Below are 16,014 nucleotides of genomic sequence, written 5' to 3'. Positions count from 1 at the left end.
GCCCAAATCGTTTGCTTACGCAATGCTTGGGACCAAATATTTGAGCTGCATTCAAATATCGTCACTCGGGGAGTGTAACACTGCGACCTCCAAGCTACGTCATCGAGTTTTGTGAGAGATCAAAAAAAAAAAAACGCTTGCTTTTTTTCTCGATATTGTCACGGGTGGTGACCGAAAAAACAATAAATAAACAGGAAGAAATAAACGTTTAATGTGGCGAACTTGTGCCAAAAATGAAAGGGTCCAAAAGATAATAACAGAGCGTCGCGGGCGTCGAAGTCGGTGTAACAGCAGAGTCGAACGCTGGGGCGAGACTGAATGCAGATCGCCACGCGGAGCCCCATGTACCTACGTGAGCTTCTGGAATAATCGGGATAGAATGTTCGACACGTAGAACCATTCGGACCTCGAACAAGCGCAACACGATTCTCGAATTCACCAGAAAACTAAATCGCAGGAATAACAAAAAATGCGTCGCTCCCAGGAATCGAACCCTGATTTTTGGCTTGGGAGGCAGGTACGATAACCGCTAGGCCACGCGCGCGCTACCTACTCAGCCAGCTGCGCGGGCGGCAATATTACACCGCAACAAAGAAGCTTTTGGTCAGTCACGCCGAGTGCGAGTACACTTGGGTCCCATTAGTGCCAATAAGCTCGTGTAAACTGAAAAAAAAATGTTCCAACTGAATGTTTTCGTATTTTTAATTTAGGTTCAATTATCCTTTAGCTTTCTTGTATTTTCGTGATTTTTTCAGGGTGCTTAAATGACAGACAAAAACCAAGAGTTGGTCCGAAGAGCTGTGCTACTTGGGATAGAATAAGAAAAAGAATTTAGAACACAACACTATGACTTCGCTTTTTTTCGATGCTTGAGCCTTGAGCAGAGCGCCGTCTCTTTTTTGAGCATCACAGATTATTTAGGGTGTGTGTCGTTTCTGTCGGACGTTAAAGAAGCTCGTATGTTGAAAGCGAGGCGTACAAGCATCGTGTGGCTGTAACCGCCAGCACATTTCGCACGCCTTGCACAATTTGAATTCCAAACGTACGTACTTGAACTTGAGCGCTCGGACGTCGTTTCGATCGAAGATCTGTATGTATTTTTTAAACGTAAACTCAAAACTGGTAGCATAAAAAAAATAGATTAAGCAAAAATGGCGGGTGTGCATTTCCTGCCAAAGCGCCTTATATTCATCAGCGGCCAATAAGGACATCTATTCGCTTTGAGGTACTGGGTATTCGAACACGTTATGGTAAGCGCACGAGAGCGTACTATCTGCCGCAGGTATTTGACCGCCTCCCAGTATTATTGCTCCTTGACACCGAGGAAAACGCTTGGGACAACAATATGGAACTTAGAGGAATGGAGTCAAATTTTCAAATGCACTGCATTTCTCCTGTTTTGATGTTTTTCTTTTTTTTTAATATTGAGGTTGCGTTGTGTTTAAGATGTTGTTTGGTGTGTTTATCTTTTTTGTATAGGGTAATATGCACTGAGGTTTCAAAGAACGGGTCTTTTATAGAATGGAAAGAATTCCCTTCAAATAATATTCCTCGTTATATAATCGATCTCATCTCGTCACCCGCCGAGCCAGGTACACAAGCTCTTGAGGCTTATTCCGGCTGGCTTTTGTATTTTGTAACAAATGTATTCTACCAGCAAAGCCATGTTCTATGTTCTGTGATCTATAGCAGCCTGCTCTTGTCTGCTTACTGTTTTTCAAGCCCGCTCCCACGTGGAGTGCTGAACGCTAAAACGCCGAGAACGTCATAGGATAGGCTGGCGTGAGAGCCTGGATCAAAGAGAGGGTATATATCTCAAACCATGGGGGGGGGGGGGGGGGGGGGGGAGCGGGGAGGGAGGGAGGGAGAAAGGGGGGGCGTGTGGATTTAGCTTCCTGTGGATACTTGTCGCAAGTGCAGATGCGCTGTCTTTGCGTGGTGAGGACGAAAGCAGGCGGAAATGTTGAGGTATTTGCAGACGACCAACGTTTTCGGCAACTCCTCCCAGCTCGTATCGCAAAGTTGGCTCGTAAACCACGTGACCACGATCAATTACTTGGAAACGCTCTGTAATGTAGGCTCGCTAGACTGGCAACGACAAGCTTTACCACGATAATTCATAATTTTTTTTTTTTAGTATATGAACGATTATGCAGTGTAAATTCGCGTCGAGAAAAACGATTTTTTTTCTGTGTGGTAACAATGTTCAAAAGCAGACACACACACACACACACATATATTATTAGGTTACAAATATAGGGTGATTTAATGAGGAATGATTAGATACAGGATGGATAGTAGGGGTGACATTCGTCCGGGAACAGTCCGAGCTCTCTGAATGCTCGTCGAGCGCGCGCCACCCTGGGGTACGACTTCTTCTTCCTAACAATATATATATATATATATATATATATATATATATATATATATATATATATATATATATATATATATATATATATATATATATATATATATATATATATGTTGTTGTCTGCAGTCTGTTCGCGTATTCCTGCCGGTGGAGGAAGGCGCGTAGGAAAGAGCAAGTAAGATTGAGACTACTTGCCTGAATCTTCTTAATTATTTTTCTTTTAAATATTATTCGGCATCTTTCAAGAGCTTTCGACAGTCCCGCCTGGCTACATCCAGTTATCAGTCTTTCGACTCCGGAGGAAACGGAACGGTGCCACAGTCACGGCGGCCAAACGAGCGCTTTTTGAAATGAAACCCCAAAATACCGAGGGGACGCTTGTGCTGTGTCTTCAAGAGTGGATCGCGATAGCGTTATCGGGTCCCGTTCGCAAAGCCTCGTCATTAAAAGGCGTACTCGTTGCCAAGCCGTGCAAGCGTGTGTCCGTGGTCTAGTCGGTGGCGTCACGTGTCATGTGACGTCACACGTGGTTGTGACGTCATGACCGTATCGACCCGCTAAATTTGGCGGGAAACGCTTTGCTAAATTTTGCGGAAACATTTTGGGCTAAATTCGGCAGGAAATTTTTCCCTCCAAATTTAACGGGTAAATCCCGTAATTCAACGCGCGCAGCCACGCGTGACGCCACATGTAAAACACGTTGCTGCGCGCCTTGCATCATGAGATTTTTCGGTTCCACCGACGCCGGAGTCGACGCCGGAGTCGACGCCGACCCCGTCGCCGACGCCGGATTTTCTGCGACACGAACTCCTAAACGCTATCGCGTTAAAGGGTCGCCGCACTCGCGTTATCCCAGAGGGGCTCCAGGCTTCGACTGCCAACTTTCAGCACCTTCTTTGGGAATGCCCGACGCTATAGACAAGTGCATCGGAACTCCGCATGGACTGAGCTTCCCGAAGGTACAGAGAAAGCTACGAGTCAGCACACCTGGTCCCACCCAACAGGCCATCTATAAAGACCCGTTCACAATATTGCGTTTGACTTGGACCGATTTCAATACGACCGGTTTCTAAACCTTTTGTGACCGTTTACGACCGGCTGCTCTGTTTCGGAACCGGCAGTAAGCTGTCAGGAAATGTTTAAAAACCAGCTTTTAGCTTCTCCGGTCGCGAGCAGTCGCAAGTGTGTGAACGGGCCTTTACGTTCGCTTCTCGAGTACTTTCGCAAGGCGGGCCTCCGGAACTGTATAACACCCTTCCCCTTCCGCCAGTGCCGCTGGCTAAAAGAGGATACACACATAAAACGACACGTTTTCATTTACCCACTCTTTACAAAGAATGAGAGGTGTTACCTATTTTTAACCTATGGCGATTCATATATTTCTGAAAGGCGGATAGTTGCCTCGAAAGGCACATAACAACGGCACATTGACAGTCGTGTAATAGGAGAGAATGCTCCGTGTGGCCTTCTTCACACTATTGTCTCAACAACCAAGATTTCTTAACATTTTTTTTTAGTAATCATGCACGAACTGTTTCATGAATGGAACTACTGCATTCAGTTCTCGAAATTTTTATACTAGTGAGATGTATTATCCAGTTACGGTACTTCGGGAAATTCTATTTTGCAATCTAGAATGCACTAAATGGTTTGAAAACAATTTTCTCTCTTATAGTCTGGGGACGGTGAATAAAGGCGCTTTGGTCGCTGCTAGTCCGCGCAGTTGGTGGACAAAAAGGGCTACTTTGGGAAGGTATAATCACCCAATCATTAGACATAAGCGCCGCGTCAAAATTCGGCAGTGCACTCGGAGATTACAGCTAGAGATTGCTTCAAATGATTGCGACCGCCGGTCATCTCAGAGTTGACGAAATTCTACGCAGGATGGCGCCACCTATCAAAGAAAGTTTCATTGCGCGGTCGGTATTACCAGTTGCCCGCTCGACAGATATTTTTCTTCTAGAGTAAAAGAAGAAGTGTTTGAAGAAACCTTTAGATGTCTGAAATTCTCTGCTAAGCACTTGTATAACAAGATCCAAGTTAAACACTTCCTCGATGTCGGTGTCCTTTACCGCCATTTGCATCACAAGATATATCATTATATGGTTCGTTCTTCCGAGCGAAATGGGGAACGTCTACCTGGTGTTTATTATTTTATTATGCCTGAGTTTTCGCAAAGAGAACCGCTCTTCAAAGCGCATGGCTGCAAAAACATAGTTCAATATTATGTGTCGCATTGGTTGTAGAAAAAACAAAAACAAAATTAGGCAATGCATAACTTAAATTCGTTGAATGTCTAATATTTCTCTTTTATCTAGACCCCTTCCCGGAGCCCCTCAACTCCTCAAGTGATGCACTCTTTCTAAAAGAAGCGCAAAAACTTCGCTTGCTCATAGAAGTCTCCAAGCCATTAAAAGAAGACACGATCTTTATGAATGAATTTCAGATGATCGCGGAGGTAAATTCGATTTTCTAGATTTGATCGTGTTTCTATCTTGAAACTATTATATAAACCCTGTGTGGCATTGTAATTGCCATATAATAGGGCTTAATATATCCTATCTTTAGGATTCGGTGTTTGTGGAGTTTTTTTTCGTCAAATTCTGTGAGTGTTTTTCGGAGTTCATTTTTTTTGACGAAAATGTGGACTCGATCGGAGTTTATTTTTGATTGATTCCCAATTCATCGAAAATCGGAGTTTAACTTAGCAGTGTTTCCTATTAAAAATAAATAAGTGAATAATATGTGGACGTAAACGTATGCTAGAAAAAAAAACGCTATTGTATCAATTAATATTTCTTCGACTAGATTCCGCGTTGGTGCCATTGCCATTGGCAATTAATTTGTGCCATGAGAAATTGCGCGGAAGTGTTGCTTAGATAACGTCAACACACTAGAATAAATAAACTCCAGGAGGTGGTTGATGGGAACCTATTCCATCAAATTACCACGCGAACGCTCGAGAAGGAATGGTAAAGGTAGGGAGCCTTAATGTGCCCTTTGCTAGGGTGATGCCACCTTTTGTAATACCACCCGCCTACAAAGCAGAACCCATTTTGGTTCTCGGCGATAATCCGTGGGGCTTATAACCCTCCTGGAAACAAGCACCTTATCTCACAAGTTCGGAGCAGCGTTGTGGAACCCACGGAGGGAGGATTAGCATTTTCCCCCTCGAATGGGAGGACCGATGGACACAAAGGTCACTTTCCGGCGCACGGGGAAACAATGATATTAACAAAATGGCGGTGGAAGAGGGTGTGGGAAAGGCAAACAGGCAGTTGGCATCACTCTACGCGAAGCGCACATGAAGACACCCTAGGTAAAGGATGTAATAGAGAAGTTCCAACTGCCGCTCTTCAATATTTCATGCAATATCTAAGGTCCATAGCTTGCACTGTTACAAAATCATAACCATTACTTCCTTTAGAGCAAAAAATAGTATGGTCCCAACTAGAAACCAAAAGAGTGGCTTTTGTTGTCACCCCAAAATGCAATGACCTATCGGACTGACTGAGCCCCTGACGAGATAAGTGTCAAGACCCCTTGTGACAATGGTCCGAGATTTCAAAGATAAATGTGGTGTTATTTCTCAAGATCATTGACCCTGTGTGCTGAACAAGCTTAATTGTAAAATATCCTTCTTTTTTGTTTAGTTTTTTTCTTCAGAGTATTTCGGATAAATCCGAATTCACCAAACTTTTACCGGCAAATGTTTTTCGGAGGTTTTTTTTAAATGTATTAACTTTTTCCGACATTGTGTATACTCACAAGAGGAATGCTGTAGTTTGAAAAGTCAACGCCCTCAGCGTTATCACAAAACTAAGACCAAGTTTTGTAGATGTGTAAACTTTAACAAACACTATTATTTACGTTGGAAGCGTATTAGATCGTATAGTGTTATTCCCATATAAAGCAATATAGGAGGGGTTTCAAACACGCGACCCGCGACTCTTTCGGACGGGGCCCTGAAATGTCCCCTGGCTGCGAGCACCCGTTCATATGCCTCGAGATATGCATGCGCCATAAATATAATGGCCTATTTTCGTCTATTTATTTCAACTCGATACGCGGCTCTTCTCTTATGCATTATAACACATTTGACATTAATCTGTTTTTGTGGTCATATCGAGGATTATTTCTTCTTACATACCATTCCGACAAAAGCATTTTATTGTTATTCTCATAAAAAGATAATCGGGAAAGCAATATCGAAGTTACGAAAAAAAGTATTTCAAAACATCTTGAACTCGGATACTTCCCGAGTCAATTGAGCGACGTAGTAACGATTCTTTGTTTGGTTTCTAGTTGTATGGAAAACTTCCAGCGCGTTGGCTGCATGGTGGTATTTTAAATCTTGTAATCACACGTGGTACAAGCTAGAAGTTGTTGTATGACCAAATCACGAGATCCACTTCGGAAATATCTGGGCGCCGCGGTAAGACTCGACTGTTAGCAACGTGGAACAGCATCTCTGTTATTTTATCCTATTACATATTCACCCCTCCCCCCCCCCCCCCCAGGCCCTACGTTGGCCCTCGACAGTTTGTGGGTTGGCCCTCCTTCCCCCCCAACACCCCCCCAGCACACACACACACATACATACATACATACAGTTTAATGCGTTTGAGACCCGTGGTATTGAGGATAGCAAAGTCCGAAATTTTCTATACAGGGTGTATCTCAAAACGCGGCCAAACTGCTCCTCCCCAAAGTACGCATTGCACACACAAAAAAATGCATTGTTTTCTGCCAAAGCGTCGAGTTTGAAAACTTTGCGTAATTAGTTTATTAATTACTTCCGAAAAATTAACCCCTCCACCGGTAAGTTTAAACATATAATTCCAATTAGAAGCTTTCTATGCATTATTAGAAACTACTAAATCAAATCATTTGATCAAGATGTAGAGGAAAGAGGAGAGGGAGTCAACCAATTCCCTTAAGCCTTCAAGAGCAATTTTGAAATTAAAAAGGATATACGCCAACATTTCTTAGAAAGACATATTTGATTTTTGGTGAAATTGCAAACATTAAGTCAACAATATAGATTTGGGCAACGCACCGCACGTGACGTCACATCCGTCTACACTTTCTGCAGAACCCCCCTCCCTTTTCTCCTCCTAGTGGCTGAGGTGCACAGCCACCGCCTCGCAACCCTCATGCCGTACTTGAGTTGCGTTCCTCGGCCACGGCGAAGCAGGACCGCTGGCGGGAAGATCTCCCAGCGGTCCAGCTTAAAAAGCGCCCAATATATCCATGGTGTTTTTCTCAAGACGAAAATACTCGAAGCACAAAATGAAACTAAAGAATCCTTGCTGCGGAATGCCGCTATAGGCCACGATGGAGGTCCGGAAACGAGGATAAACGAACAACTAGTCGCTTAATTAACCGAAAATTGCAATTTATTTTAACTAATAACTTAGGTGGCAAGTTTTATTTAGATATGTCTAGCCATTGCTCATCAAGGGCAGGATAATCATTTAGATTTAATAAATATTTTTTTAAGTAGTCACGTGGCGAAGTTTGCTAAGTTGCCACATAATATTTCGAGGAATATTTTTTTAGAGCGCAGCTCTTAGAGCCCGTTTCCGGCTTGAGCGGCGTCGGCGTCGCCGTTGCCGTCGGCGCAACCGCCAGGTCACGTTACCCCCCACCCCCAACGTCACGTTATCCCCCGCAAGGTCACGTGACCCCCTGAGGTCGCGTGAACCCCCTTGAGGTAACGCGACCCCCCTCCCCCCGAGGTCACGGGACCCCCCTGACGTCACACGACCCGCCTGAAGTCGCGTGACCTCAAGGAGTCACCTATCCCTCAGTACGCTTCCATCCTCCTCAAGAGCTGCACTCTAATCCGGCGTTACAGGGAATTGTAAACGGCTTTCATTTTTTTATGAAATCTAACGAGTCATCTAGATTACATTAACGTTAAAATAACGGCTAATAACTGAGAACGGCGAGCATTTAAGTTAAATGTATACCATTGATCGTTTCAGGTTTTCTATCACATCCCAGAGGCTAACTTATACGCCTCCAGCGAACACTCGGGGAAAAGGCTATGTGGAGTGCAAATTTACCAGGTCTTTCCCGATTCCGCAAATTTAGATTTCCGGGTCATCAGCTCCAGTAAAAAGTATGTCTGAGTTTGTTTCGTTTGACGTTCAAATACCACGTAGATGGAGTCACAACTCAATGCATTAATAGGTCACTACACCTGCGCCCCACCACCATTTTATGCTGCATGGGACCGGAAATAAAAACATCATACAGTAGAAAAACACGGTTTGGAATTTGAGGTTTCACGTGGTTAAAGTAACTTTCCTAAATTATTTATACGTCATGCCGTCGGGCGTTGAAGGCCTTCTGAAATGTCTTAGGGCGGTGAAGGTTACCTCAAAAGAATAAATAAATAGCGCTTCCCGTAGACCTTTGCGAAAATCGCCTTCTGCACTCTGCCATCTTTTTCTGCTGGGCTGTGGAAAGCCTTGGGAACATGCGACACTGTTTCTCTGGTGTGCCGTATACCGTACGCTGCGCACGCATCCACCGCTCAATGACTCAGCAGTTTTCGCCCGGGTGATAAGCGATGCAAAGGTCTGCATGCTGCGTTTCTCCAAATCTGACCGCAACGGACAATACAATCCGACGGTGTCAGTCAAGCTGCGCCAAAAGTGCACCGTCACGGCACATTCATGTGCATCTTTGGTTTAGCCCCTGATTGCAAACACGCACAGGCGATGAGCTCCGTGAAGGTGTACTTTTCCCCCCTGCTGGACTGACTCCATTGTATAGTATCATCGGTTGCGGTTGGACTTATAAGTAACACGGAGTATAAAAATATATGAAAACAATTTAAAAACAAAGCTCTAAAACTGACTGATATACGGGTTGCGAAAAAAAGAATGGAACCATAAGATATCGTACGAGAAGAGGCAGGCTGCACCATCCACAGATGGCGCCAAAGAGAAAGAGCACGCTAATCAACTAACGTAAACATGACGCTGAAAAACCGAACGCTAAGTACCTGAGCCCCACTATGGTCACTTGGAGCCTAAAGAACGCTGGACTCTGTATACCGTGCCCCCCCACCCCCCCCCCCCCCCCCCAAAAAAAAAATGTACGGTAGATTTATTTCTTGAGTGCTATGTGACTTGTCATGAAACATAGAACAGTGAATTCAAGCATTAAACTCGGAAATTCACCATCATGCAGCTACGCGTAGACAAACAAGGTTGTCCCACGAAAAAGAACCCAACATTTTATTTCGCTTAGGCACAACGTATTGCAGAAGATAAACATGACCTGAGAATACAGGAAGGCAGGTGGTCAGAATAATTACAGGGCTCGAGCCTTTAATATGCAAAAGGCGAATGTATCGGCGGCATGGTGTAGAGCGCCATGCAGCGACTTACAGTTTCCCGGATCGGCGCTGGGTGTGGCGGCTGATGAAAAGCAATTGTCGACGTCATACAAACCAAATACGTTACCGTTGTAATCTTGTCAAGTTTCTCTAGGTTGATATTGGGGGAAGGCCCTGAATGGACCCTGCCACAAGCGCTTCGTAGTTCATGATTGCCTTTTACTATGACACTACCACTCAAATTACGGAATTATATGTTTCTAACAAACACTGGTTGCAATAATTTCTTATAGTGTGCGTGCAAAACATGTTGTGCAATATTGTCCATCAATCGTCTAGGTTATGTATTGCAGGCATCTTTGACCACCAAAAATGAGCTCTCGATATCAATACCCATGACAACCTCATTTCTAGCTTTCACGAGAAAAACTGCTTTCTCGCAGATTTAGTCTCCTCCAATCAAACAAAATGTAACATTAAATTTATATTGCCATAAGTTAGAGTCATAATATCAAAATTCTACGCATTCCCAGTATTGCATTCCTCCGCGAAATTCCCTATATGCCTCTTTTTTCCATTCTAGTTATACAATAGCGTCATTATCATACTACATAAAGCAGATGAATGCATTTTCTCCAACGATTATCTCACTTGTGGACCATCAAGGTAATTTCTTTTGTATTAATTGTTATATTGTTCATGAGTAAATTAAAGCAGAATTCTTTTATGGGCCGGCTTCTAAGTCATAGGTGTGACGAAATGTTCTAAAAATAATAAGAGCACATTCTGGCGTTCTTACAAACACACTGTCACTTTAGTGCAGTTAACGCTTTGCTCACACATGTTGAAGCCGAGTATAAGAGTACCTAAGTTCTACGGATGATATCTGAAATGCACCAAATGCTTTCCGCCAATATTTAGCGGATTGTGGTGACGTGATGTTATCAGCGTGCCGGATATCACGTGAGGTTATCAGCATGTAGCGTGCTGTCAGGCGACGCCACAAAATAAGGCTATAATATGGCGTCACGTCACGTGGGAGTGTCACATGACACCAAGACGCGATGGCACCTGACGCCGCGATTGATGGGCACGTCAGATATAAAGAAACCTACAAATGTAATCACGTAAACTTGGTGTGTCAAATGACACCTCTTGTGCCATGGCATCACGTGAGCGTGAGAACGTTATTCGTGATCACGTGACCACAATAGGTGTCACGTGACTCACAAGAGTGGCGTGATCACGTTATTTGATAACGTTAATATAGGCACCTTAACGTTGCCAACTAATTATTCGCGCTTCAACATGACATACGCATCATGCTGAAAGAAACGTATCCGTTTTTGGATGACTTCATACAGCTGTCATTACTCCACTGAAAAAAACATATGCGCCCATACGACCCATATCTTTAACACCATACGAAAAACCTATTTGACACAAACCTTAAGAGTATGCAGTTTTTTGAAGGCACCTCACAATACAAAGTTTTTCAAGACAATCTGCCTCATGTTATGTATGTATTGATTTATTTAAAGTGTCAAGTCAATGAAGAATACTGTTAGTAAAAGTTTGTTTAAAAACACAGTATTCATATTTAACGCAACTGAAGAGACATTGTGTCTCTTCAATTGCTGAAATTCATGAGATGTCAGAGGCATCACATGAAGAGGCAACACATTTTACCTTCTTCGAATCTGTTTCAACTAAACAATTATAAACTCCCCCTAGATAGCAACAAAAAAATTTGCCTAACTCTTGCTGTATTCAAGTAAAGTCCGATTCACTTGAATTTCTAATATATTATAATGCTCATAACGACGAGCCTTTTGCAAATTGAGAGTAAATTGAACTAACGATTAGTCACTAAGACAGGCCAAATAGGATACTAAAGAAATTGGGACTGAGTGAGTAGTAAGGCTTCTGTCTATCACAGATGACGAAGAATATGTTACTCTTGACAAATATGTGTCTAGTTGAACGAAGTTAAAATCCGAACATAACGTAATAAATTCGCTTGCTTCAAGGCTGGTTGAGACATCTGCAACGAGCGCGTTATGAACGACTGCGTTCGTTGTGACCGGAACGATCGCACTGCGCCGCGGGTACACACTCCTACAACCACTGCAACAAGCGCAGCGGGTCGTCAGCACGGCGACCACTTCTCCGCCACCGTCAGCTGTTCAAGCGGTGCGTCTAAGAAGGAGGGGGCGCGCTGCCACTCACTGGCGTAACAAAAAATAGGCATACAGTTTCCTATAGCTTTCAAGCTTTATTATTATTTTTTTTTCAGTATAGGCTTTCAGGGTACAGTGCATGGAAAAAAAAGTTGCAGTGCGTCGTCTTGCACGATCACTACTTTAACACACGACTTTGCCAATAGTACAAATCTTGCCACACTCATCTACTACGATGACGATAGCCGACGTCATCTTAGCAGCGTTATAGCAACGTAGAAGCGCAATTTCGTGATCACATTGGCGTTGCGAGTGTTCAGGAATGTTAACACTAATCACTTTTCTCGGTTATGAAAAAACGTCAAAATTCGCATCCTTCATACACGCCTTTAAATACAGTACGCACCAGTAATACCTTGAACTTTAGCAGACGCACGGAATGCGCGAAATAAGAAATCAGGGCGATGTTCGAGGACACAAACGCGAAGAAAGCACCACTGTAGTCGATGTAAACAAACACCGCGGCACGAGCGTTGCTGCTGTCTTGAGGGTTCCGCCAAAACATCGCCGCACGAGTAGATGGATATTACCTTCTAGGACGAGCTGGGTTATCATCATAACACACGACGATACTTCGGAGTCAAAGAAAGCGCTCTACGCGGAACCACAAGCTTCCGCCACGTTGATGATCACCACCGACGCCATGTTAGCTGGAACCGCGACCGGCATGCAACGCGCGCGGCTGAGCCCTCCTCGACTTGTGATTGGTCTGTCGGTGCAGTCGCTCCGGTCGTTCCCGAATGTGGCGAAAACGTTCAGCCCGGCTCAACTCCTTGCATTGCGAACGAACATGAACGAAACGGCTGTTAGGCGCTTCGTTGCTGTGGCAACTCGTCGTTAACCGGTTGCATTCGTTCGTAAGCATTGTGCTCGCTCCGAACGCACGTGTGTGAATGGGTCTTCAGTTGTAAAGGTAATACAAAGGAAACCGATTTCAGACCATTTATTAGTCTGACAAAGTCACCCTTCAAAATCAGAGATGAACCAGGAAACTGCACATTATTTTGATTGATGCGATCGTGCGGAACATTAGAAAATACAGAAACAAAGTTCGCAACAAAGTCCAACTATTTATTTACTTCAATTAAAAAAAAAAAAACACATCCAAACTACTTTGAAGAACACAAGCATTGGCGCATTCATAGAAACAAATGTGGTGACTACTGCCAACAAAACTAGAACCATTTGATTTGTCAATATTATAACATCCCTTGCAAACGAAGAGCCCATTATAATGTCCTTCATCTGAAAGTCAATTTTCTCCGAAGACTATTAAATGAGCGTCAGAAGAGTCGAGAACAGCACCTAAATCATTAAGTTTTCTTATTCTACTTTTTATGTTAGTAAAGTTACTGCTAAAATCACGAGGTTCATCACCCCTCACCGATGCAAAGCAGCTAACCCTGTCGCAGCCGCGTTATTCGCTCACTGTTCCCGCTCAAGATGCCACTGAACCAACGCAGAAGGCAGCTGATAGAATTTGCTGGCTTCTAAATTATTCATCTAGCACTTTCCTTTTAAAATAGCGTGTTATGGCTATTTTCTAGATTGACCACTACCTTTTTTTTTTTTTCACATTCGAATACACGTTTTATTGCCAGGTTCCTGACTGGGGATAATTTGAATTTGAATTTGGGCTATCTTTAGCTTTTGAGCAGCTGAAGAGAATTCAATGATTAATCTTGAAAGCTGCGAACTGCACGATTAGAGGGCGAAGTTTATCAGCAAAACAATATCCAATACAGGTTGCTGAATTTACTTCTAGTTTTCCTTTAGTTCGTTAATAGACGCTAGCACAGGATCTTAATCTTATTCAAACTACTCCGAACAAGTGTTTAGGTCTTCCAACAAACGTAGGATTTCATTAAACTTTTCTACTTGCTCGTTACTGAAGACATAAGGATTTACCGCGTCATCCTCACCCAGCATCAACGACGCAAGGCAGGCTTCTGGGCATGCAAGCACTATACGCACGTAGTTTGATCCAAAAATAATAGTACCTTTATTTCTATCATGTTTTATGAAGGTGTGGGGGAAAAAGCTGCAGTGTGCGGCTTGATTAGCTCCTTCTTTCTTATCTGGTAGCCATCGGAGCGTTCTTTGGATGACGTCATGCGAGAATTCTGTATAACTTTACAGAAAACGGGCTGTATATAAATTAGCATATAGTTACCCAAATTATATTTAGCACCAGTCCTCAAAAAACAGATACATTTGAAACTTGCATCCAATCTCGGAAATACACCAGTTACCAACGAAATATAAAAAAAAATGTGAGTGAACACAAGAGTAATAATATATGCGACATATCTAACTGGACGAATTTGCATGTCATCCGCGTTAGAGCCACAGGTATTGTTTAAGTACGTAATTAGAATAACGAATTGTACGTTTGTTCTAGTTCTAAACAAAGATTTGACTAGAGTTCATCTAGCAGATGTATCTACTTGAGTCAGTGTCTTCGGCATCACCAGATAAATTTTCACAATGGCCATCTATCAAATTGTCCGGCTTTCTACAAGTTAAATTTACCACTTTATGCTCTAACGTATAAAGTGACACTTGACACGAGAGCACCTTTAACGAGCGAAGCTAAACAGTTGCACATTAGTTCAGTACGGCAAAGTCCAGAGAAAAAAATGGAATAATCTTTTTTCACGTGCAAGATTCAGTATCACGTTCTAATCTTCAGTAGAAGAACGAAGAAAGCGTTCTGAATGGCAGTGAGCACCCTTGCCGTCTGTCCGATGGCATCGATGATCTGGGTTTTGAATGCAATGGTCCTAATGAGGATACCGTTGACGCGGTTGTGGGTTGAACCAGGAGCGACTTGAGGTGAATGATCATCGGACTAAAGGCGACGTAGTCAGGCTTGTTCTATGGTGATACAGCAAAGAGGATACTACCACCTAGGATGATTCGATAGAGGCTCGATGTTGACGGCCACTTGCCGGAACCCTCCCCCCTCCTCCCCTCAAACAGCAGTAGAAGAACGAGTAGCCTAGAGTTCTCCATGGCGCAGCCGTGCACCCATGCTTGCAACACACAAAAGCAAAAACTATCGTTAGTTATACCTGGTTAATTTAAAAAATCCTCGGTAAAAATTAAAGACGAAAGGTAAAAATAATTTAATTTGATCGCCATATGAATGGGAAATAACCAGACCCAAATATGAAATTGACCTGCGTATATTATATGGGCCCACCCTATAGTAATATGATATGGGTCATACGGGCGCAAATCGTTTTTTTTTTCTTCAGTAGTGTAGTAATGTGATCATGTAGTAAATTGTTTAAGTAACTGGCGTAACTTTATATGATCGTTCGTGTAAATCTCTCGGACATTATGTTACAGAAGAATATATTTTTTTTCTAAACAATGACTCTCTTCTTTGGAATGTCGTTACTATTCTTCAAATTAAATTTATTGGGGAAAATCTTTCAATAAGCTGAAAAACTTTGAAGCAGCATTTTCTTGTGACCTTAACAAAAGCTTCTTTTGGTTTGTCGCGTGGGATATCACAATAGTTAATTTGATGTAAACTTTTTCTGCCTCTGGAATTCTGCATGCCTTTTAGGGTAGCCTATTTATATTAGCCCATAAAAGTGAAATAAAGACTGTTAGGGTAGAATGAACACTTAAGATGAAATAAGGAAAGGGCGAGGTTTGAAGCGTATATATCTTTGCAAACTGTTACCAACCGTCAGGTGCTACAGATTAAATATGAAACTATATATCAGTTTATTATTTAGCTAACACAGTTTTAAATTGTCAGTTTACCCATCAAGCGCACGAAAACTCGTAGAATATTTTTTCTGCCTTAAGTTTTATCAAAGGTATTTAGCTGGCATAACCCCTGGGATAAGCACATGCAACATAGTTTTTCTTTTCTTCCTAAAGATATCGCGGTTTTTACTCCCCAGTGGATTTTTGAAAAATTAGTATGTTGAATGGTTCATATAAATGACTGTACCCCGGACGCTGAGTGTGTGACATTCTTAGTCCTGATAAAGATGCCAAACTGACTACTCATGCCTATCAATAAA

The 16,014-nt window shown here is 42.8% G+C and overlaps 1 protein-coding gene across 1 annotated transcript in view; it reads left to right on the top strand.

The window, feature by feature from the left end:
- The window catches only part of LOC115322752, a 37,078-nt gene that overhangs the window by 11,523 nt on the left and 9,541 nt on the right, over positions 1 to 16,014 (top strand). Inside the window, exons 6-8 of the mRNA XM_040205693.1 lie at positions 4,693 to 4,832; positions 8,365 to 8,501; positions 10,312 to 10,394. Of these exons, the coding sequence (XP_040061627.1) occupies positions 4,693 to 4,832; positions 8,365 to 8,501; positions 10,312 to 10,394 (360 nt within the window). The remainder of the gene's footprint in view (positions 1 to 4,692; positions 4,833 to 8,364; positions 8,502 to 10,311; positions 10,395 to 16,014) is intronic.

The sequence above is a fragment of the Ixodes scapularis genome, unplaced genomic scaffold (genome assembly GCF_016920785.2).
Source record: "Ixodes scapularis isolate PalLabHiFi unplaced genomic scaffold, ASM1692078v2 PGA_scaffold6__148_contigs__length_123643588, whole genome shotgun sequence".
Classification (NCBI taxonomy): domain Eukaryota; kingdom Metazoa; phylum Arthropoda; class Arachnida; order Ixodida; family Ixodidae; genus Ixodes; species Ixodes scapularis.
This window is presented reverse-complemented; position numbering and strand designations above follow the sequence as displayed.